This window comes from Mauremys reevesii, linkage group 1 (genome assembly GCF_016161935.1).
Source record: "Mauremys reevesii isolate NIE-2019 linkage group 1, ASM1616193v1, whole genome shotgun sequence".
Lineage (NCBI taxonomy): Eukaryota > Metazoa > Chordata > Testudines > Geoemydidae > Mauremys > Mauremys reevesii.
In genome coordinates, this window is record NC_052623.1 from 285,029,196 (window position 1) to 285,055,256 (window position 26,061).

Below are 26,061 nucleotides of genomic sequence, written 5' to 3' on the forward strand. Positions count from 1 at the left end.
CTCTGAATTACAATTCTCCCTGAGTTTCTGGGTTGTGCAAGGGAGGATGGAGGGGAAGGGGCCTACTGCCACTTTCAGCATACTCCACCTCGTCTCACACACATCTAAACACAATACGGCTCTGCCAACATTTTGTTCCTTCCTGTGCACTTGTTTGCATGGTAGTGGTGGTGGTGTCCGTCCTCCCCTTTGCGCCCAATTTGGAAAAAAGCTACATGGCTACCCAGGGGATGAAGGTGACACACGCCCCCATGTTTACCAGGATGGTCACATAGGGCTAGGATTACAACCTAGGACACAATTGTTATATGTTGTTATTTAATAAAACAGACACCCACTTTTCATCATTATATGTGATTTGAGATTTCTATATATATATTGTTCGAGATATGTTGCATTTATGAAGGTTTTTTTAAATTGAATTATAGATAAGATGCATTCATTATACATGTATTTGTTTATGAACAATTCATTTAAGTGTTCATTACAGGACTTTGTATCACTGTACACTTATGAGCACAGTGGGCTCAACCCTACTTCCTTTCAGCTCAGTGGGACTTTTGCCATTGATTTTACTTAGTGTAGGATTAGATACAATGTTTTCTTTTTTTGCTGTTACTGGATTTTCTGACTGACTGTATTCCAGCTGTATCATTATTTCAGCCTTTATTTTAAATGTTTTTAAATTACAGTAGCAAAATATAGATTAAAAAAGTATTCCTTATGCTTTTACGTCTACTTTTTTCTTTTAGGACATCAGTTTATTGGACTTTGGCTCAAGTTTCATTTAAAATGAACAGTCAACATTAATGTCAATAGTAATGGTTTGATCAAAATATCTGAAACCAGTGATTAGATTTACTTTTTGTTGAAATAACCTATTTGTTCATATAATTGTAAATCTCAATGAACTTCACTAGTTATACAGTACTACTGAACTACACAAATCTGCCTAGGTCTTTAATACCTCTTACACTTCCTTTGTGGTCTTTCCCCCCACTCTCCCAAATTTCATTTATGCTTGAAAGTCCCATTTTCCAAAATCTACATCAAAAGTATATATTGCATATGGAATATAATATATTTATACAACAGATTTCCCAATTTTCCTCAATTAGTTTTACTATGCAAAGCAAAACTTGAAGCTTAAAAAGTTAAGCATTTTATGATTTTTAATAATTATTAGAACATTTATTTTCAGTGTTGATTCTCTTGTTTATTTCTATGAAATTTAAACGGTGATAAAGTTTCCCCAGAACTTTGAAAATACCATCTACTATTAGAGTCCAGCAGTCATCACTACTTCCATCCCAATTTAATAACTGAATTCATGGCAATATGTGCCTTGATTGGGATGTATGTACTGGCATTCCGTGGTTATATAAATCTACTTTCCCTAAATATTTTTAATGAACTTTTATAGAGGAAAGACAAGAAATCAATTCTTTAGAAGTACAAATTTTTTCTTTCATAATTAAAGAGTTAGACAAAAATCTAATGATAATTTTTTGAAGTGATTTAGAAGGTATGAGAGAGAGAACATAAAGGGAAAGTTTCAGGTAAGAAAGAATCAAATATACATGTTACTAGACATTCCAATGGCTGGCATCCTATCCCCTGTCTATATGAGAATGCAGTTAGACAGGCAATTCCATCAACTTATTTTAAAGTGAATATTGAAAGAAACCACAACTTACTTGAAGATCCTGCTGAGTGTCTGTGTGGCTGATTATTTTTTTCTCTGTTCTGAGTCAAAGCACTTCCACTGATCATGGAAATAAGGTCTAAATCCGTGTCTTCTCTGCTTACAGGGCTTGCCTGGGAGCAGTGGGAGAGAATGTACACAATCATGAAACAAAATATGACATTTTCTGAATGCAGCTCATGTTACCTCAAATAAATAAACAGACTCTTGTCAAACAACCTTCTTCAAAATGATACCACAGTCCTTTATTGGCCTTGGCTGAACGAATGCACTATGTCAAAGCATTTTTGTAAATAAGAGCCGATCTTAAAATTGTGGTTTGCGATCTGAGTCAGTACACAACAAAAGAAAACTTTTCAGTACAGTAATTTTGAAGAAAATCAATCTTGCAGACAGCTGATGAAACCTTAAACAGCTTAAGATCATTTACTGACCGGTCTATAATTTAAGTCATAGCTGAATGCCAGAAATGTCATATCAAATTATTTTCTGCAATATTTACGTTTTATCCAGGGCAAGTATCAATTCTATCAATCAAGCATGCAGTAAGTAATTTCATCTTTTAGTGGTTTGCTACTTAACCATGGCCATCAAAGAGCATTTAAATTATACTCTGAGTATTATATTAATTATAATCTGGCATGCAATGGTGGTACATGTTGGTGATGGACATAATATATGAACCTAAATACAATAACATAAAATTGAAATGTTCTCTCATTTTAACACTGTGTTCTTGATCTTGGGGGCTCATAAAGCATGGGATAGAAACAGTGACCTGGAAGATACCATACTCCATAGATGACACTCTTAGGAGCTTGAACCTAGATGTACTTAATGAGAATTCCCTTATCTAGAAGATCTGAGAAATTAATCCAAGCAGGGGATATCCTGCAACGCCCTTGCTTAGGAACCTAGCAGTCCACTGTGCTTTTATGGTCAGTTCCCTTTCTAGTAGGGAGTGATATTTCTAAAACAAAAGCAGATGAACAATATACATCTATTCAAATTTCAGAGTCCCCATTCTGGTGGGGAGTAGTAATCTGTCAAAATGCATCTCCTCAATGAAAACAATGATAGGAAAGTAATTATTTCTTCTCTGAAGATACCCATTTTGATAAATTTCCATTGTGGGAGACTAAACTGCACCAGATATGTCAAAGAAAAAAAGCTGCAATAGGAAGTGTGTGACAATAAACACAGTCAACATACATCTTGAACAGTAGCAATTTTATTCTACATTACTATATAAAAACACACGTGGTCACACACATATGTGTGTACACATTTTGGGCTCAATTGTGACATTATGTGTCAGCTTGTAGGGCTCCTCAGCAGGAACTTCAACTTATTGTGCCTTAGTGCAGAGAGAGAGAGGGGCCCCTGTACCATCCTTGGTGCTATCACACCCAAATCAGGTAAACCACTGCTCCACATCCTCCCTCCTTCCTCTGTGGAGTCCAGCAACTATGGTGATGCTAGATAGACTTCAATAGTCTTTGCATTCAAAACAGCACAAGAACTAAGATTGCTTACAGCCTTTGTGATGACATTCTAAGAAATGAAGTCTGCTCCAGATAAAAGCTCAGGGGCTGTTTTCACATTGATCTGGTGAAGAAGGGCTTCACTGCACCAGATGTGAGTAAAGGAATGATATGAAAAGGGATATTGACTAATGAAGGTGGGACACCATCACCAACTTTGGAAGGAAGTCAGGCTGTGTTGGGAGCACCATCTTGCCCTTGGAAAAAAAAACCCTCCACGTTAACAGAGTGAGAGCAAGAGAACTTGCATGAAATGGAATAAACCTGGCATTCACTCATCCTCTGAGACTTCGGAGTGATTGGTTTTATGAGTATCAGGCTTTTTCATATCCTCACACCTCAATCTCCTTCTGTTAAATGAAAGCTGCTGTTTTGCGGGATTTGTAGACTGTCTGCACCACATTGCCTTTGTGACCTTTAGCACTGCCAGATAAAAGAGGATTTACTTAAAGATGTAACTGGGGAGAAACATTAAAATACATTTCCCTCCTCTGTCTCTGAGTGCTTTAGGATTTTCTCCTTATCTGTGAAGTTGTGGAGTCATAGTATAACAGCTCCTGTTCTTGGAGCTACAGGAGATGAGGAATTAATGAGAAGTGAGTGGAGTCAATTTTCATGTAGAAGCAGCAAAGAATCCTGTGGCACCTTATAGACTAACAGATGTTAGTGCCACAGGATTCTTTGCTGCTTCTACAGAACCAGACTAACACGGCTACCCCTCTGATAATTTTCATGTAGTTACATTTCCATTCCAGATTTAAAACTTCAGAGAACCCCATATTAGAGAAGACTGTGGGATCAAGCCTTTGGCTTCTCAACCCACAATGCACAAATTGTTCCTTTTACTTTTGTTCTATCACTCTTCCAGACACCTTCCCCATTATCGCAATTTCTTGCTGGAGCTGTTATAAACTCCAAAGTGAAACCTCTCATCCTCTAAGGCAGGGGTGAGCAATAATTTTTGAAGCAGGGCTACTCCACAATTTTGCTAAGTTATCATGGGCCGCACATTTCTACTATATTAATGGAGGGGTTGTGGGCTCTGGGAGGGAGTTTGGTGCAGGACGGGGCTCTGGGCTGAGGCAGGAGATTGGGGTGCAGAAATGGGTGCAGGGTCTGGGAGGGAGTTTTGGTGAAGGAGGTGGTTCTGACCTTCTGCAGGGGGTTGAGGTGTGGGAAGGGATGTGAGGTGCAGGCTCTAGCCGGGAGGCGCTTACCACAGGCAGCTTCCGGCTGGTAGTGTAGTGGGGCGCTCAAGCAGGCTGCCTGCATGCCATATTGCCATACCACATGGCCCCATATTGTTCCGGAAAAGGCTCATCTCTGTCTGTCTATTGCGGGGGAGGGGAGCAGCGGGTCTCCGTGCACTACCCACGCCAGCAAGCACTGCCCCCGCAGCTCCTCCTGGCTGGAAACTGACCAATGGGAGCTGTGAGGACAGGGCTGGTGTGGGGGCAGCATGCGGAGCTGCCTTCCCCCCACCAGGGGCGCGCAGACACATGCCAGCAGCAGCCGGCCGCTTCTGGCAGCGGCGTGAGGCCATGGCAGGTAGGCAGCCTGATTGAGCACCCTGCTGCCCCTGGGACTTTTAATAGCCCAGAGTTCACGAGGGGGCAGCTAAAGAGCCTGGCGGGCCAGGTGGAAATGTTAGATGGGCTGTATTTTGCTCACCCCTGCTCTAGGGTAATGATACTTTTCTGTCCTCTTCAGTTGCTCAATGCATTTGTTGACCTTTCATAGTATCTTCTCCACAGACAAAAAATTGCAGTAATCTTAGGGCTCAGGGAAGAGGAAACGTTATTTTAGGAATAGGAATTTGAATTACTGTATCATACACTCCTGCTACCATTACAAATTCCTGAATGTTAGTAGGAGAAATCTCTTCTGTTAACTCTTCTTAGAGGTTCTGCTTAGCAGTAGCAGCTTTGGGACATTTCTCTATCATTTTCTCAAGCTGCCAGTCAGATTTTCCTCATCCTTGAAAGACAGTATTGGTTTTATTTTGCCTAATAATTAATTCCCCTTTTAGTCTGTCACTTGATTCAAATACAAATTGCTTTAAGAAAAGAGGACATGAGGTAGGATGTGAGCTATGAAACAATTTGCTCCATGTTAGGTTTCCATCTCCAGTCAGAAGTTGCACAGAAAGAACGGGATAAAGAAGAGAGGGAAAATAATAGCTGTGAAGGCTCTTATATTCGCTGCATCTGGTCCTGAAGCTGTCACTGGTGTGAGGAAGGAGTAATAAGCAGAGGAATAGAAATCCTGTCCTATTTTTGCTGTCTCTGCAGAAGAAATAGGATGGAGAGGAACAAAGAAGTCCCTAGGGATACTATGCCCTGCTTTTTTGGTGGGAACATTTTCTCTTTTGCCTGCATTTCCCTTCCTTTTTCATTATGAGAACTGCTAAATGTTATTTTTTAGCCTTTAACAGAATTATATTATAAACTTATTAGGAACATATTCAAATTTCAACAATCAAAATACAAGAAAGTTAATGTACATATTTTGAAAATACATTCTACATTCATCTGTGAATACAAATCTGATAATTAATTCATTATCTATGTTGATAATCTATGATCTATCAATCATTATATATACTGTTTCTGGTACTGGAGATCCATATTATTACATTTCCTTTTTATGACCATCCATTGCATTTTCCTCTGTACAATGTTTATGCAGGGCAGCTTTGTAATTATGTGGCACAAGCTGTGACAATCACACAGCATTGCCAGGAATGCGGGAACACCTCAAGATCTTTTCCGTTCTTGCTGTGGGATTGCACAGCTATTTTGTGGATAAAACTGCTTACTATATATTGCTAATGTCTAGCTATGTGTATATACGTTTATGAACAATTACATAATGTGCATCCATATATATCATCATTGGAAAAACCATTTCAGATTGGAGGTAATTATTGTTTTAGCCCCTTTCTAAAACCAATCATAGCTACTGCTCACAAAAGCCACAGAAAGGCAACCTAGTTTATGAAAGCAATCTTTAACCGGGATCTAAACAGATCATGTACTAAACAGAAATACTAAACAATCCTGATACTTATTAAAGCCATATCAAGAAAACAGCAATCAGAAATTTTTCAGGTGGAATTTTGTATTCTCCAAGTAAATAAATTGGAGAGAATATAATAAAATAATTACTGAACCATATTTCAAGTGGACCTCAGCTTTGTGCACCCTTTGGGGAGAAGACTGTCATCTTCTGTATTTGGAAAATGCCCCGTACATTTTAGACATCACCTCAATAAAAATAACAACCACCACCACCACTTGATATTTTTTTACTCAGTTTTTTCACGCTATCATTTGTGCACACAAATTACAACATTCAAAAATAAGATGCTGTGAGCCTCTCAGGCTACGTCTACACAGGGGTACAAAACCCAGGTCAGCTGACTCAGGTTTGCCGGTCTCGGGGGCTTAAAAATCACTGTGTAGATGGCTGGGCTCAGAGTGGAGCCCAAGCTGGGCCCCAGAGCTCAGGCTCCAGCCCGAGCCCAAACGTCTAGACCAGTGGTTCTCAAAGGCGGTCCGCCGCTTGTTCAGGGAAAGCCCCTGGCAGGCCGGGCCGGTTTGTTTACCTGCCACGTCTGCAGGTTCGGCTGATCGCGGTTCCCACTGGCCAGCCACAGCAGTGCCGTAGGTCTTTAATCCCTGTGTTGACATACCTTCTGATATACAGCACAGAGTCAGGAGAGAGTCTTTAACCCACATTGCTGCCCACCTGATTTTCGGTTAATCCAGTGACTGGAAAGACACCTGGCATAATTCAGACAGTCCTGAGAGGATAAGTAATGGATGATGGTGCTACTGGATATGGTCTGCCCCCATATGACACTCCCATGTACCACTTCCAACCCTACTCTCCAGGGCTTTGAAGGGGTCCTTCATGGGGGGCCTGTGGCTGCCTTCTGAATTCCTGTGCCTGGGTGAATTTGAGGCTTTTAGCGCCTCTTTATGTAGCTCCAGCCCTTTTTCCCAGTGGAAAGGAACAAAAATAGGGATAAGCTCTCATCCTCAATACATATTTAATTCATGTATCATTTGTGCATGATTTGCATGTGAAAATGGGGGTATGGCCTGGTAAATTATGAGTCATATTCTGAGTTGGGAGTAGTTCAGCATACCCCCATGGATTTCAATGGAATTATGCCACTTTATGCCAGTTGAGGATCTGTACCTGTATTTTCTTCATACATAAGTGAGAGTGTAAGTAGTACACAAGTGGCAGTGAGAGTCCAAATGGAGAACACATCTTAAAAAAATTGTCGCATTAACAGTCTGGTTGAGGAAAAAAATCAATAAACTATTTATTTTCAATAACCTTAGTTTTGAGTGATATTGTAACACAATTTAATCACTTCACATACATGTTTTTTGTAAAGGGAAATCATTCCTCAGCAAATCTACTGGAATTTTTTGAGGGGGTCAACAAGCATATGGACAAGGGGGATCCAGTGGATGTAGTGTACTTAGATTTTCAGAAAGTCTTTGACAAAGTCCCTCACCAAAGGCTCGTAAGCAAAGTAAGCTGTCATGGGATAAGAAGGAAGGTCCACTCATGGATCAGTAACTGGTTAAAAGATAGGAAGCAAAGGGTAGGAATAAAGGGTCAGTTTTCAGAATGGAGAGAGGTAAATAGTGGTGTCCCCCCAGGGTCTGTACTGGGACAAGTACTATTAAAAATATTCACAAATGAACTGGAAAAAAAGGGGTAAACAATGAGGTGGCAAAATTTGCAGATAAGTATCTTGAGTGGTTTTGTAAGTCCAAAGCAGACTACGAAGAACTACAAAGGGATCTCACAAAACTGGCAACAAAATGGCAGGTGAAATTCAACATTGATAAACGCAAAATAATGCACATTGGAAAACATAATCTCAACTATACATATAAAATGATGGGGTCTAAATTAGCTGTTGCCACTCAAGACCTTTGGTCTGACCCAGTATGGCCATTCTTATGTTCTCTATACTGCCATTTTTATAAATGATCAGAATAGCTTTCAAGGATTTTTTTTTTGGGAGGGGCACTTCAGTAATCTAGCATGTTTTGAATAAGGACAAAGAATATCTATAAAAAGTCAACACAAATATACTGACATCTTTTACAAATACCTACACATATTATTTACACCTACGCATGTTCTATAGTGAAATACTTTCCTTTATTCATTGCCTGATGAAATTAAAGGCAGAAAACGACGTAGCATACTATTGTTAAAATCATTTTTGTGATCCTTTGTTTTTCGTTGTGCCACCAGACAGATACGGACACACATACACATAAATAAGGATTCCAATAAATATTAAATATCACACTGAATATCTTCAAACAGAAATAGTGAAAGTATCATGCTGAAAATTTGGTGTTAAGTCATGCTAAATATTACCTTGTGGTTTGCATTAACAAATGTTAGTAATTTTTTCCCCACATGCAATTGCATCATCAAGGATATTTGCTAGAGTGGCAATAAGTTTTTACATCACATTTGATTTAAGTACAGTTACAGAACACAGGCACTATTAAACTGCTCAAAACCATTATCTGGATGAAACTTTTCCTCTAAGACATATTTGAATTTAACCTGCATCATCAGTTTACAAAACACAAACAAAATCCCAGAATAATGCATTACAGAAAATACTTCAGAATATTTTTAAATCTCAATTGAAAAGGAAGAAAAAGAAAATGGGGGAATGAATTTTAAGATTTAAAATTGGATTTTTATTGCTTATAGAATAGAAATTTTATGAATAAATATAATTTTATGGATTGTGTGATAATCATTACATTTTATTAATGTTGAAATCCAACTTACCACCTTTTAGTGAACGATACTCTGAACACACTGGAGTAGTTTACATTTATGACCTCTTTATATGGCTTAAGCACATTTAAACACACATAACAGAAACAGATGTAGGCCTTGATTCAGCAAAGAACTTAAGCACATGCTTTATAGTGCTTTTCCTGAACAGGAATGCTTTCCTGAACTGGAGTCTAAAGGAATTATTTTAAAAGCTGTATTTGGAAGTTTTAAAATGAATTCAATGTTGTTTTTTAATCTTAAATGAAAAATAATATCAATTTCCATACGAAAATTATGCCTCTGCAGTGAAGGTGCATTCTTGTGCCCACGTGCAACCCCACTACCTCAATGGTACTCTGCCAAGATTCAGGCATGTGGATCTGATTGCAAAGTCAGAATCTAAATAAAAGGATTATATTCAAGAAAAAAAAGATCATGCTTGTTTTTCATACTGCACACATATTTGGAAATATCAGCTATTAAGGTTTAAGTTGTGATTCTATTAAGTTTTACAGTGAAACAAACATCTTACCACTAGCTGAACTCGTCCACCATTGAGTATGTCTGGATCTAAGTCAGGCAAGAAGCGATTGCTGTGTAGTGATAAAAACCAGAGCAAATCGAAATCAGTATACTTAAGGTGTTACTGAAGTATAAGATATCTTCCTGGAAGTACTATTGCTCAATAGAGAAAGCAACATATTCAGCTAAATATGATCAATTATTATTTGTATTTTATATCAAGGCATATTATTTTTTAAGCATCTGAGTAGCTCAAATATAGTCATCAGTTATTTCAAGCTAGCCAAAGATGTAGTTCTCAAAATGCAAATCAGTCAATGACTGGAAACAAAAAAAATATAGCAGTTTACTGAATGAGTATAAATTACAGCCATAGACCCTGATCCAAAACCCACTGAAGAACGTGAAGACTTCCTTTAACTGCAGTGGGCTTTGGTTCAGGCTCACAATTACCAGATCTTACCAAATCAGTTGTTATATTTACCTTCTGTCACAATGAAGTTGTTTACATCTATCAGCTGTTTTACATATTTTGTTCCATTGAAGTCAATGGGAGTTTTGACACTAACTTCAATAGAAGCAGGATTGGACAATATATCTATATGTAGTGTTGTAGATGGGTTGGTCACAGGATGTGACACTCTGACACAGATGTGTCAGAGACCTAAAGATGAGTTCTGTATAAGCTCAAAAGCTTGTCTCTCTTGCCAATAGAAGTTGGTCTAATAAAAAATATTACCTCATCCACTTTGTATCTCTAGTTCTAATATTAATGTACTACACACCATAGATGCTGGAACTGGGGGTGCTACCGCACCTCCTGGCTTGAAGTGGTTTCCAGCATATACAGAGTTTACAGTTTGGTTCAATGGCTCTGAGTATCCCCACTATAAAAAATAGTTCCAGCACTCCAATACACACATTTGCAGAGGTAACGTCACATTTTAAAACTTTTCCTGTTGCAAGCGGACATATTTTCTTACTTCAAAATGTTTTCATTAAAATCAAAAGCAGTGAAAAAATCACCTTAAGCACCTGGAGTGCATGAAGCTCACTATCAAGGTATGTGATTGACTTTACTACAGATAAGAGTTTAAAAAAAAATTGCTGCTACTTACTCATCTGATATACACAATTTAACAATGTAGAGAAAGGTTATTTTTTCTAAGTGCAAAAATATATCAGTACAGTAGTTTATTCAGAAATTAATACTTTTGCTTCTTGAAAAAAAATGTTAAATGAGCATACTAACGTATTGTATGTTGACAACTAGCCTGATTTTTTTTTAAAAAGTGCTGAGCATCTGCAGCTCCCAGTGACTTCAATGGCCAAATATTTATTGGATATTGACTTTATGAACAAGAAATATTAAATGCACCGTGTTTATGTTAACATAAAGGAGCAAAATTATTTTAAAGAAATCTATATTTGTATTTGATTTAGTTAGTAACCAAAACAAAGTTAATACAGAATAGGGTGGTTTACAGCCCCTTTTTCAAATGTATTATAGATTTGTCAAAGTAGTATTTTCTTAATTTGTCCTCTCAGTGTTTCAAAGATAAAATCAAAATACATATCATCCATTTATAAAGTTTTATTTAGTTCCTTAACCTATCCTATGTATAGTTTGTCTAATTAGCTATTACACTACAATACTTTGAATGCATTATATAACAAGAGAATTATGCCCCATGCGAAGAACATCATATATTTTTCCTATATTCTTCATAGAATACAATTCCTCATGTTTGTGGTGAAAGGTTACTTATATATGTTATCATTAGATATTGCATACTGGTAGCATACCAATTCACTATCTGTTGCAGAAGAGGGATCCATAGAATTATTAAATCAGTTTTAATGGCAGTCTGTTTGGGACCTGGCATTGTGGTGTGCTGGCCTTTGGCTATAAAACCATGTTTGTTTTAGGACAATAAACCTAGGTTTCACTTTACAAGAGGTATTTAACATACACAAATCTAATTTAAAAGCCAATGACCTCACCATTTAACATTTCTCAAATCGGTTGCTTCATAATCTCCGACCTGTGTGTGAAGCCATTGGTATGTAAGCTCTTTGCTCCTTTGTAATTTCTCAGCTGAAGTAGTATCCAAGTGGACAAAATCTTCTTCTCTACCTGGGGATGAGAAAGAGATCCTCATCTTCCATTGTTATTTGATAATAACAGAGAGTAAAAGACTAACCCTCAAACTCTGTAAATATCAGAAGATGCTTTTGGAGAAGTCAACAAACCACTGTTATCCACTTAACTTGCAAAGAGTCCAAAGCCCTCTGGATTACTTTTATATTTTAAATATTATTCTTTTTTAGGATAAAAATCTTGACCCTTTGAAGAAAAGTGCCTGGAAGGGGAAGACTGCAGAACAATCTTTTGCAGTAATTGCGGAAATAAAATTATATCTAGGAACTTACAGCCCTGCTTAGTGCAGCATCTATGTGCCTCAAAAACAATGAATTTATCTTTACTTTGCCCACCATAAGGTAGGAAATATCATTATCCTCGTTTTCTAAATAGGGAACCAAAACAAACATGACTTGCCCAAAGTCACACAGGAAGTTGGCAGAGCTCAGCTGACAGTGGTCCCAATTCTCCAGCTTCAGCTGCTTCCAAACAGTCATTTCATGTTAAGATAATCAATCTTAACTATGTATTAGCAAAGGGGTTTTTTTTCTGGGGGAAATCTAGATAAAGAGTTGGAACAACTGCTGAAACTTACCTCTGAGTGTCGCGGGAAAGCAGGGGAGAGAGTGAGGGAGGAAGTAGCATATATAATAAGCTATAATAAAAATTACATACTGTACTTTTTAACAGGCAAGTTATGTTTCCCAAATTATTGTTAATAATTTCTACATGTATGGTTTGAATTTCTGACTGTGTTATGTCTGGGGAATACTGCCAATTGTTTTATTCATAGCAATGCAAAACACTCTGACATCCAGTTACTTAAAAAAGGAAGTGATCACGATAAATGTAAGTACATTAAACTGACAAATGTATGAACTGATTTTTAAATCACATCAGCTATTTAACACAATGGCCACTTTCCATATTACATTTAATACTGTTTTTGTTTTCTCAAATGGGCAAATGGTATGCAGTAATTGCTTAGTAATGCATCAGAAAATTATGTTCTATTGGCTCTCCCTCAAATATATCCACACACTTAAATCTCAGTGTTAGTGTCTTGAATATTTTCCTTGCAGTTACAATATTTTAACTTATTTAGAAAAATATAATATATTAAACATTAATAAATATTAATCACTCGTTCCATTAGTGAACCTTCAAAACCACCCATACCAAATATCATGTGTTTGGGGATCTGATCTATCAACAGTAATAAAATGTTATTTACCTGACAGCATTCTTAAATTAGGACTCTAGCTTTCTGACAGCTTGTGGCCTGATTTTCAAAAGTACTGAACACCTACAAATCCCACTGAAATCATTAGGGACTACAGGTGTTCACCATCTTTGAAAACCAGGCCTATCTATTTGCAAAACATGAACAACTCTTGGAATACCATTTTAAAGGGAACTTTTGACTATTCAAAGGGAAATAACAGTAATAATAACACCACCTATCCCTTATTTAGTACTTTTCATCAGCAGATCTCAAAGCACTTTACAAAAGGAAGTCAATATCATTGTTCCCCATTTTACAGATGTAGAAACTAAGGCACAGAGAGGTAAAGTGACTTGCCCAAGGTCACTTAGTAGGGTCAGGAACAGATCCAGAAATATAACACCCAGGACCACTATGTCCCAGTCCAGTGCTCTAACCACTATGCAATACAAGAAAACCAAAACATTTCAGAAGCATTAAAACAAAACACACTAAGGTATCATTTCTAAGCTTTCAATCTATTACACTTTACCTACATGATACATGCATTTTAACCATTGAAGATTAGAAAACTCTTACAGCTGGCATTAATACAATAGTGATTTTTAGGTGCAGTCAATTAACAGTCAGCCCACACAACACACAGTTGCAGCCTGTTATGCTTTATGCAGTGAAAGGATGTGACTCTTAAATAAATATAAAACTTCTCTAGGCTAGATAAAATCCTCACAATTGTGCATGTCCAAACTTTTTCATGAAACGTGGACTCTAGAGGATGACTTTATTTAAGTAGTCAGCTTACTGAGGGTGCAAATTGAGGGATCAACTCATGTGGGTCTCTAAAGGATTATATTTGGTCTAAGAAGAATATTTCAAACATAAAAAAAATATATGGGGGTGATTTCAGGTCTCTAGTTTTATGCCAGTTATTTCTCTGGTCTTACTTTAAGTTGGAAAGTAATGCCTGAGATGTAACTATTAACACTTAACTAAAGTGCTAGGAATTCAATGTCAGTAGTTTAAGAGCAAGGTAAACACAGTTGAGAATAATATTTTAGAATATTATTTATATTTAATCTGTAGTTTTGAGCCTTTGCATTCCCCAGCACAGCAGCAGCAGAACTTTAGCTGCTCCCCTACTGGCGGGGATGGGCAACTAGAAAGTTTGCAGTGTCCTGCATGGGGATTTTTAGGATACATCTACACTTGGAGCTAGGGGCGTGATTCCCAGCATGCTAAAAGTAGTGTAGCTGCAGTGGCACAGGCAGTGGTGAGTGGCAACATAGATTACCTGCCCTGAGTATGTACTCATGGTCCAGGAGTTTCCCACTGAGCCCAATTAATTTCCAAAGGTGAATGAAAGATCTATAAAATGGAAATTTCTCAAGGGAATGCGATGACTGGCCATGAAAATGAACTCTAAACCAACAAGCATCCGGAAGCTTACAAATGTACTAAGGAAAAGGTTAATACAGAGTACTGTGTACACAGATTTTTTGACCCATTCAAAACAGCAAGAGTCCTGCAGAAAGTAACTGAGGCATATGTAGCCAGAAGCTAGTGAAATGACGACTACAACCTTTGATTCTCTCCTAAAATTGTCTCCCTATTCCCACACAAGATCACTCAGATTTCAAAGAGATCAATACGACCTACCACAATCTCCCCCTCCTGCACTCCTCTAATCCCTCCACCTGCCCTAGAGTGATCCCATCCTTTTCACCTTGCTTGACCCCACCATCATTCTCCAGCTCCCTCCTCTCATAATGCAAGCATGATCTGGTCTCCCTGATCCTCAAAAAGCAATGACTCAAATAGGGTCAGAGGCCAATATCTTGGTAAATCAGTCCCACTTTTTGTTCATGAGGCCATACGCCTCCTCCCCTATTTCAATTTTCTTGGCATCTATCTCAATTCCCTTCCCCCATACCCAGTCTCTGGGAGCTTCTCTTCCACTCACATGGCTTCAAGTACCTGACAAATTGCAAATCTACCCTCTCCACTCCTGACCTGCCTCCCTCCATTCAATACCATATCTCAGCTGCTCTCTCCAACGTTACCATTATTTATTCTAGCTAAAGAAGACAACTCAGTTTTCTCAAGTGAAATTACCTGGGAGATTTTTTTTTCTTCTGAGAAGGTTGTGTGATTTTTATGGTCTAGAAACAGAGTTAAGTAAACATGACCTGGCCACTGTTTTGGATAGTCACAATTAAGATTCTAGCAATGAATACCAGGACTAAAATTAGTACCTAAAGCTGGGGACGATTGTTTCTTCTTGATAATGAAACATCCAAGATTAACAAGTAGAGAACCATAGAATGTATCTATTTTCAAGAGTAGATGGGTTTTAACTCCTTCATAGATGACTAAGATGACAATCTCCATTCTGGCATTTATATTCAGCATTGCTCTGGTAAATATCAGCATTTCATCTTGTAATACTGTACCAGGTATGTGCAGCAAAACGGTAGGGTGGGGTTTTTTTGCTTTTGCTCCTGGCACATTAGCCAGACTCAAATGGTTAATCACGTGAATTATATAGAAGAAAAATAAGACAGAAGTAAACTACATAAATGCTGAAATACTAAGATTCAAACTGCTCTGTAACTTTCCAGATTTATAGGAATAATTCAACTCCCCCACAAAATGTCAGTGCTACTATTTCCAAAGCAAGGTTTAGAAAGAAAGCAATGTTTCATTTCTTGTATTCTGGATGAATATCAAATCTTTGTAACATCTGTGCCAGCATTTGATCTAACGTTTAGATTCTTGAAATCTATAAGGCTGCATTAAGAAAAACAGAAGACATATCATGGCAATACCATTTGTAGCTCCAAAGCAAAGCATAACAGTTTCCATTAGAACAGATAATTTGAAGTGATTATAAACATTTGCATCAAGTTACAGAAACAAGATACCCATTTTAGGAGCAAAACAATTGGAAAAAAATATGAAAAAAATACATTTGACTATAATATCATTGGAGTGACAATTATTTTTTTTCGATTTATGGTACCTATATGCCCCCAATCACCATGTTATATGAGCACCTTTTAATTTATTTATCATCTTTGAATATATTTATTCATGTAATAACCCTCTAAGGTAGTGAAGTATTACTGGTCACATTTTACAGATTGGGAAATGATGCACAGAGATACTGACTTGCCCACGGTCTCATAGGAAGTCGGTAGCAAAGCAGGATATTGAAGCTGGGTCTCTTACGTCCCAGCTTAGCACCCTAACCACTAGACTATCATTCCTCTCTTTACCCAGCACCTTAGTCCTTAGTGTGAATTGAAATATGTGGACAATTAGAAAAATCAAAATCAACCAAGTTAGAAATGTGTCAAGCGCATTTGCTAAATCACTTTGAAACAGCATTCACTTAGTGCTACAGCTAGGCTTGTAAGGATTAGAGTTTTATTGGTAAAAGTCAATAAACACATATTTCATCATATACACAAACCGACAAAAATATTTGAAGCAATAATAAGGGAAATTTCAGATAGACAAAGTAAGAAAAATTATGCTTGAGAACTTATTAGAGTTGGATTCAAGGATATTTACTTTGTATATGTTGATGTGATGTTGACAATTTGTGTTTTAACAAATGACAAAGCTTTAACTTTTTGAATCTCTCAGTCTACTGCCATTAAATAATTATTGTATGCGCCCCCATACTTTCTGCAACTGTGAAAATTTAAATAGATGAAAATAAAAAATTGCTAAGACATAATTTTGCACAAACATGAAAATGTAAATTGATAAAATCCAAAAAAAGCTTAAAATAAACAATACTAACTGTCAAAATTACAAAACAATAAAAATTAAATTATGCAAAGCCTAGCTATAGCATAAATAATTAAATCACTATCAGTAGCTGTATGTTTCAAAATATGTTGCTTCCACAAATCCATTTAGAGCCCAGGTGTCGTGTTGTAAGGGTTCAAAAATGTTGAGAGCACTTGGCTGCATGTTGCTACACAAGCAGATTGGTGCCAAGCCTGAAGTGATAAAGAAGGCAAAGAGGCTCCTCCTTCCTCAGTTTCAATCTGAAATAAAGAAAAACACCAAAGAAACAGGATTGGAGAGATAAGAGGAAGGGCAAACACGGATCTGTGTTGGCCATACTGCATATCTGGGAAAAGTCAGTTGTTGATAAAGTTCTATATTGTAACTGATATTCCTCTAGGCTAGTGGTTCTCAGACTTATTTGATTGGGCCTCCCTTCTTTGTGTCTGTAGTCATTTACATCCCAACCGCTCCACAAGCACTTATTCCACCACCCCGCTCTGAAGGCAGAGCAGAAGAGCAGTGGCTGCTGGCTGGGCATCCAGCTCTGAAGGCAGTGCCATGCTGGCAGCAGCACAAAAGTAAGGGAAGCAATGTGAAAAATGATAATCGTCAATATCACTTTTCATGGCAGACTTAGTGCCCCATTGACACTCTTACTTCTGCACTGCTACCAGAACCACGCTGCCTCCAGGTGAGGGATTGGGAGGGGGAGTTAAGGAGAGGCAGGCTCCAGCTTTCCCCTTTATCCCCATATCCCAGGTGTGCACGGCCCGTCTGCATGAGCCCTAGCCACCTGATGCTGACAGAGGTCTTTAAATAAATAAATAAATAAAAAATAAAAAGCACACAGCTCACACCTCGACACATTCCTTTACCCAGCCCCACAGTTTGAGAACTTCTGCTCTAGGGCAGTGTTTCTCAAAGCCGGTCTGCCGCTTGTTCATGGAAAGCCCCTGGCGGTCCGGCCTGGTTTGTTTACCTGCCATGGCCCGACTTTGAGAAGCACTGCGCTAGGGTATAGCAGCAAGTGCTGTGGCATACCAGCTCCTTCTAGATATCTTACTAGCTATACTATATGCTTGGAGGCAAGTGCTGAAGGTGCTATAAGCACTAACCTCTTCAGGATCCAGACCCTGGTGGATTATTAATTATTTGTATTATCACAGCATCTAGGAGTCCTAAATCATGGACCAGGACCCCATTATGCTAGGTACTGCACAAACAGAACAAAAATAGTGCCTGCCTCGAAGAGCTTACAATTTAAGGATAAGGCAAGACACAACAGATGGATACAGACAGACTGACCAGGAAGAACTATGAACAAGGAAACAATCAACATTCACACACCTCAAACACCACATAATTGCTTTACCAGCACTGCCAAAAACTACAAGGTGGACAACGACACCCTATGATTTTATGTTACAATACAAAGATCAAACCACCAACAGTCCTCAGACCAGCCCCTAAGAACAGTCCAATTCATCAGCATAATCATCACATTGTAATCCTTCCACCCTATCATCTTGGTATGTAGGCTGCTGCCTGTATCTACCTGGGGGATGCTACTGTTGCCTCCTTGCCAGCAAGAGATTGAGTTTGTCAGCCTTTCAGTCCCAGCTTCCAGGCCTCCCTTCCGCAGACAATTACCGTAATGCTGCCTCTGGCCTGGTGTTCCTGCTCTCACAGGGTCTCTGGCTCTCCACCCTACCCTGTCCCCAATGACCTCAGGTCATTCTTCTCCTCTCTGAGGATTATGGAGTCCTCAATTGGTTAAATATTGAACTGGGCATTGGACCAGAAATGAGCCACAAACTTCATTACAGTTTCTCCTTTATGACATTACTTCTACATTTCTCAAACTCTTGAGATTAACAACAGAAGTAATCCACTATGTTAGGTGACTGACAAGTGCTTAGTGGAAGGATGAGATAGCTTTCCCCAAACATTCATCCGATTTAGCCTTAACATCAAGAATAATTCTGGGTAAAAATATGCATCCAATTCCTCAAAGTCTCTTTGAAACTTAGAGATGGACACTGGGAGTCTGTAGAAGCTGCTCTAACTCTACTAGAGTTGGCTTTAAGGCCATCTGGTAGTTGAACTCGAGAGTACATAATAGATCTGCATGGAGAAGATGATCAATTTGCACAATCTCAATACCTAAGAGAATTGTCAAATGCAATATGCCATATGCAGGACTTTCAAAAATATTAGCTCCTATCCAGGTAATAGAATACCTTCATTACATTCATTTTATAGAGCAAATTTGCCCTAGAAGCATCACAGAGTTGGGCGGGGGAGAGTGGTAGAGGGACTGTTTCAGAGGTTGAAACACATTATCTTATCTTATCTTAATAAAGAACTGTAAGAGGGATGAGATATAGAATCATAGAATATTAGGGTTGGAAGAGTCCTCAAGAGGCCATCTAGTCCAATCCCCTGCTCAAAGCAGGACCAACACTAACTAAATCATCCCAGCCAGGGCTTTGCATAGCCGGGCCTTAAAAACCTCTTAGGACTCCACCACCTCCCTAGGGAACCCATTCCAGTGCTTCACCACTATCCTAGTGAAATAGTGTTTCCTAATATCCAACCTAGATCTCCCCACACAGCAACTTGAGACCATTGCTTCTTGTTCTGTCATCTGCCACCACTGAGAATAGCCGAGCTCCATCCTCATTGGAACCCCCCTTCAGGTAGTTGAAGGCTGCTATCAAATCCCCCCTCACTCTTCTTTTCTGCAGACTAAATAACCCCAGGCCCCTCAGCCTTTCCTTGTAAGTCATGTGCCTCAGCACTCTAACCATTTTCGTTGCCCTCCGCTGAACTTTCTCTAATTTGTCCACATCCTTTCTGTAGTGGGGGGCCCAAAGCTGGACACAATACTCAGCTTTGGCCTCACCAGTGTTGAATAGAGGGGAATAATTTTGTCCCTCCATCTGCTGGCAATGCTCCTATTAATACAGCCCAATGCCGCTGGCCTTCTTGGCAACAAGGTCACACTGCTGACTCATATCCAGCTTCTCATCCATTGTAATCCCCAGTTCCTTTTCTGCAAAACTGCTGCTTAGCCAGTCAGTCTCCAACCTGTAGCTGTGCATGGGATTCTTCCTTCCTAAGGGCAGGACTCTGCACCAGTCCTTGTTGAACTTCATCAGATTTCTTTTGGTCCAATCCTCCAATTTGTGTAGATCACTCTGGACCCTATCCCTACCTTCCAATGTATCTACCTTTCCCTTCATCTTAGTGTCATCTGTGAACTTGCTGAGGATGCAATTCATCCCATCATCCGGATCATTAATAAAGATGTTGAACAAAAACAGCCCCAGGACCGACCCCTGAGGCACTCCGCTTGATATCAAAGCTTGGAGCTCGCCCATAAACTTAACAGGGGTAATAATGACCAAGGTGGCCACTTTTTGCTACAAAAAGTGTAAAGAATGTTCACAACATGATTCAAAAGGAAGGGTCCATGAATTTGCTGAAGTCTATATTCATATCCCAGAAATTTGCTAGGCACTCTAGCAGACAGTACAAGTGCAGCACCTTCTTTCAGGGAAAACAAGCAGAAGCCAACATTCAGTGAAAGTAAGTAATATGAGATGCAAGGTAGCAAAACAAGAATGGAGGCACCAGAGCCTAGTTTAAAATACAAATGGAAAAGTGCCTCCACTTTGAAGCACAGGCTTATGACAAGTAGTATTGTCACTGAGCGGAAGGAAATGGTTTCAGGAAAGCAGTATGGATAAACCTATTCTACTGCCCCTAGATTTTGAATGTGAGGCTGGACTACCAAAAAGAAGTTTGACAGGAATTTCTCTCCTTGGTTTAGGATTATTCTTCAGCCTAGATAGAGATACACTCAGTAGCCTGTTATTTTTTCGTTATTTGAATATGGTTTGGATCTGATCCTGAAGGTTCCAGGATGGCAGGTGCAAGCACAACACTTACTGGAGTTTGCCTAGTGTGAGAAGTCTCCTTCCTAATAGAGTCTCAGAAGCCATTTTGTCAAAGTAGAAGAGTTTGTTCCCACCCAGCACCACTCTAAGGCCTGGTCCACACTAGGACTTTAATTCGAATTTAGCAGCATTAATTCGAATTAACCGTGCACCCGTCCACACCACGAAGCTATTTAATTCGACATAGAGGACTCTTTAGTTCGACTTCTGTACTCCTCCCCGACGAGGGGAGTAGCGCTAAATTCGACATGGCTATGTCGAATTAGGCTAGGTGTGGACGGAAATCGACCTTAGTAGCTCCGGGAGCTATCCCACACTGCACCACTCTGTTGACGCTCTGGACAGCAGTCCGAGCTTGGATGTTCTGATCAGGCACACAGGAAAAGCCCCGGGGAAATTTGAATTCCTTTTCCTGTCTGGCCAGTTTGAATCTCATTTCCTGGTTGGACATCGGGGCGAGCTCAGCAGCACCGGCAACGATGCAGAGCTCTCCAGCAGAGGAGTCCATGCAATCTCTGAATAGAAAGAGGGCCCCAGCATGGACTGACCGGGAAGTCTCGGATCTGATCGGTGTGTGGGGCGAGGAGTCTGTGCTTTCAGAGCTGCGCTCCAAAAAACGGAATCCAAAGACCTACGAGAAGGTCTCCAAAGCCATGAGAGACAGAGGATACAGCCGGGATGCAACGCAGTGCTGCGTGAAAAATCAAGGACCTGAGACAAGGCTACCAGAAGACCAAAGCGGCAAATGGACGCTCTGGAGTCTGCCACCACTGCCCCACCAGTGACCGTGGACTCTGACTATGGGATAGTGTCGTCGGACGGTTCCTCGGCGATGTTCATGAGCGGGGAAGATGAGGAAGGGTTTGTGGAAGACGAGGCAGGCGACAGCGATTATAATGCTGGTTTCCCCGACAGCCAGGATCTCTTCATCACCCTCACGAAGATCCCCTACCAACCCTCCCCAGCCGTTAACCTGGACCCTGAATCAGGGGAAGGATCAGTCGGTAAGTGCTTTAAACATGTAAACTTTTATTATTAATGGAACAGGAATCTGAGCTATGTGAAAAGGAGGTCTATATATATGGGGATAGAACAGAAATCCTCCTGGGAGATCTCCACAAAGCTCTCCTGGAGGTAATCGAAAAGCCTCCGCAGGAGGTTCCTAGGGAGAGCTGCCTTATTGGGTGCTCCGTGGTAGCACACTTTTCTGCGCCAAGCTTTCAGGAGGTGTTCAGGGAGCATTGCCTCCCCGAGCATGGCTGCATAGGCCCCTGGTTTGTGCTGGCTTTCACGCAGCATGTGCTCTCTATCTCCTTCAGTGACCGTCCTCAGGGTGATCTGCTCGGAGACTCCTGCATCTAATTAGGGGAATTACTGTAATGTTACACCTGGTCCAAAGTATTTTTAAAAAATCTCCAGACAGACGGCGTAGCAGAGACTCAGCACGCTGCTGCGTGACAAGCGTAACGGAAAGCCAAAGAATCAAATGGACGCTCATGGAGGGAGGGGGGGACTGAGGACGCAAGCTATCCCACAGTTCCTGCAGTCTCCAAAAAGCATTTGCATTCTTGGTTGATCTCCCAATACCTGTGCGGTCAAACACATTGTCCGCAGCGGTTCAGGGCATAGCTCGTCAATGTACCCCCCTCCCCTACCCTCAGAAGGAAAAGGAAAAAAAATCGTCTCTTGACTCTTTTAAATGTCACCCTATGTGTACTGAATGCTGCTGGTAGACGCGATGCTGCGGCACTGTACTGTAGCATCCTCCCCCCAAGCCTCATGGGTGGCTGACGGTGCAATATGACTGATATCCGTCGTCATCATCATCAGCCTTGCGGTAGATGGTGTAGTGCAATACGACTGGTACCCGTCCTCGTCATCAGCCCATAAGTAGACAGCCTGCTAACCGTCTTCATCATAGCAACAGGGGGCTGAGCTCCATCAGCCCCCGCCCTTCATGTGTAAAGAAAAGATTCTGTACTGCCTGGACTGTCATAGCAGCAGGATGCTGTTCTCCTCTCCCCCACACTGCTTAATGTCCTGTCTGGACAATCATAGCAGCTGGAGGCTGCCTTCCCCTCATTTCATTTCACTAACAAGTCACTGTTTCTTATTCCTGCATTCTTTATTACTTCAGCACACAAATCAGGGGACACTGCAACGGTAGCCTGGGAAGGCTGGGGGAGGAGGGAAGCAACACGTGGGGTTGTTGCAGGAGCACCCCCTGTGAATGCCATGCAGCTCATCATTCCTGCATAATCTGACACAGAGCGGCTGTGCTCTCTGGTTCTCTGATACAGTGGATTTCTACTACACTTGCCCTATATTCTATGCAGGAATTATTCTATTTTTAGATACCATAAAGGAGGGATTGACTCGGGGAGTCATTCCCAGTTTTGTCTTTTGCGCCCCCGGCTGATCTTGGCCAGGGGCACCTATGACAGCAGCAGAAGGTATAATGCAATACGACTGGTAACCATCATCACCTTGCCAATTTACAATGGCATGGCAGATGGTACAATATGGCTGATAACCATCTCTACTGTCGTGCAAAAGCAAATGAATGCTGCTGTGTAGCGCTGCTGAATCGCCTCTGTCCGCGGCATCTAGTACACATACGGTGACAGTGACAAAAGGCAAAACAGGCTCCATGGTTGCCACACTATGGCATCTGCCAGGGTAATCCAGGGAAAATGGGCTCGAAATGATTGTCTGCCGTTGCTTTCCTGGAGGAAGGAATGAGTGACTACATGTACCCAGAACCACACGCGACAATGAAATTTGCACCATCAGGCACTGGGATCTCAACCCGGAATTCCAAGGGTCGGGGGACACTGCGATGGGGTGGAACAGGGGCAGAGTTTATGCTTTCCGGATTGCCTGCAGCAGGAGTGCGCACGAGATAGGTGCTGTGCATGCTCTTGTTCACAGACACAGACTAGACTGTGTTCATTGTTCGCAAAAATGTATCTTTGCAAGGAATTCACTCCCTTTTCCCCATCACACAGCTTCGACTGTCTCCAGACCTGCCACAGCATCCCCCTCACAGAGGCTGGCAAATATTAGGCGGCGAAAGAAAGACACGGGATGAGATGTTCGCTGAACTTATGGGCTGCTCCCGAGCCGAGGCGGACCAGCAGAGCCAGTGGAGGGAGACCCTCTCTCTGTACCAGCGCTCACACAGCGAACGGGAGGAGAGGTGCCGTGAGGAAGACAAGCAGGCGACTCAAATGCTGCTTGGACTAATGAGGGAGCAAACGGACACGCTCCGGCGCCTTGTGCATGTTCTGCAGGACCGCAGGCAGGAGGACAGAGCCCCCCTGCAGTGTATCTGCAACCACCCTCCCCCGCCACAAAGTCCCATACCCCCCTCACCCAAAATAACCAGAAGGAGGGGCGCCAGGGGGCGTTAAAACTGTCACTGCACCCCAGCAGAGTGCTCAAGTACCCAAAAGCTCTCATACCCTAAATTTTGAGAAGTCCTTTCCTTCCCACCTCACCCAAGCCCCCGTCCCAGTTTCATCCCCTAACGGTCTAGTTAATTATTAAAAATACTTTGCTGTTAATTACTGTTTCCGTCATGTTTTTTTCACAGAAGACTGTGTTTGAAGGGGGGGGAGGGGGGTTGGTAATTGCATAGGACAGTCACCTTTACCAGGGTACAGACACGGGGGCAGGATCAGCAGCAGGTCACACACACAGTGCAGTCAGTAGGCACCCTGGTCAGTATGGGAGGTGGTTTCCAGGTTCTGTGTGGGTGGGGGGGGGGACGTGACTTTGTAGCGGGGGAGGGCAGTTACAGATCTTATGCAGCGGTCCTTGTCCTGGACTGCAGAGTCACGCAGCAGAGGAATCTGTATCCGTCCTCCTCCGCCACAAGGTCACATAGCCCCCGCACACAGAATCCCAAAAAGGAGGGATGGCAGGCTCCGTTGAAACAACCAGTCCGGCACTGCGGACCGCTCCAGGAGCAGGAGCCTGTCATTCCTCGAGTTTAGAGGCGGTCTTTACATCACCGCACACCCTACCCAGCACAGTCTGCGTCCCAGTTTCAACCCTTTAACGCAAAGTCATTAATAAAGAAACCTTAGTTAAGTAACAATGGAACATGTATTTTATTTTTACGCGTGTGTTGGAAATGGGGGAAACGGGGTGAATGGGGTATGTAACTGCAGAGGATAGTCAACAGTAACTGGGTAAAGAAACAGGGGCAGTTTCAGCTTCTCTGGAAAGAAACTGAACAGTCACAGGTCACGCTGCTCGCTGGTACTTGAAGAGTTCCTTGTCGCTGTCCAAGGCGCCTGTATAGGGCTTCATGAGCCAGAGCATTAGCGGGTAGGCTGGGTCCCCGAGGATCACTATAGGCATCTGCACATCCCCAACAGTTATTTTGTGATCCGGGAAGAAACTACCTCCCTGCAGGTGTCTAAACAGACCACAGTTCCTGAAAACACGCGCGTCATGAACCTTGCCTGGCCACCCGACAGTTGATGTTGGTAAAACGTCTCGTATGCTCCACCAGTGCTTGCAGCACCATTGAAAAGTAGCCCGATTTCTCAGCAGCTGACTGTGGAAGAGGTGGACGATAAGGTGCGAGGAGGTGAAAACGGCCATAACTGCAGCGGGCTCCATGATCGCAGTGCTGTGGTGTCCACGCTGTCACTGACCAGAAAAGTGCACGAACAGATTGCCCGCAGGCGCTTTCGGGGAGGGAGGGAGGGCGTGATTGACGGTTCAATGATGACAGTTTCCCAAAACCACCCTCGACACATTTTTTCCCCCCAGCAGGCATTGGGGGCTCTACCCAGCATTCCAATGGGCAGCGGGGACTGCGGGAACTGTGGGATAGCTTCCCACAGTGCACCGCTTCCAAAGTCGATGCTGGCCCCGTTAGTGTGGACTCACAAAGTCGAATTAGTGTCCTTAGTGTGGATACACAAATTCAACTTCGTAAGGTCGATTCCACAAATTCGAATTAAGTTGAATCGAACTACTCTTGTAGTGTAGACATACCCTAAGATTCAGTGTGGAAAGCAATCTGGGAAACGTTATCCAGCTTAGCAATCATTGTAATAATTTGTGTCTTTGGTGGGGCATGATGGGCAAAGGGGAGGAAATACTGGGATATTAAAAAAAACATTTTAAAAAAATGGAGATTACTAAGTGACAACACTGTACTTAACTTGCATCAACTTAAATACTTACAAGCAAGGAAATGATTAGGTAGGGATAGTATAAAATGACTTCAGTGGAGTCATGATGATTTACACCAGATGAATATTTGGCCAGTACTATTTATGAAATTAAAAGAAATGCATATT

At 41.2% G+C, this 26,061-nt stretch overlaps 1 protein-coding gene across 5 annotated transcripts in view; it reads right to left on the reverse strand.

Moving 5' to 3' along the window:
• The window catches only part of LRRIQ1 (leucine rich repeats and IQ motif containing 1), a 168,681-nt gene that overhangs the window by 29,526 nt on the left and 113,094 nt on the right, over positions 1–26,061 (reverse strand). For 4 of the 5 annotated variants that reach the window (XM_039518503.1, XM_039518514.1, XM_039518512.1 and 1 more), the window contains 3 exons: positions 11,614–11,746; positions 9,620–9,680; positions 1,698–1,818 (listed from right to left, as the gene is read on the reverse strand). In XM_039518503.1, coding sequence (XP_039374437.1) covers positions 1,698–1,818; positions 9,620–9,680; positions 11,614–11,746 — 315 coding nt within the window. Of the gene's footprint in view, positions 1–1,697; positions 1,819–9,619; positions 9,681–11,613; positions 11,747–16,893; positions 17,036–26,061 lie in introns of those variants that run through there. The other variant, XM_039518546.1, reaches the window with a different exon arrangement.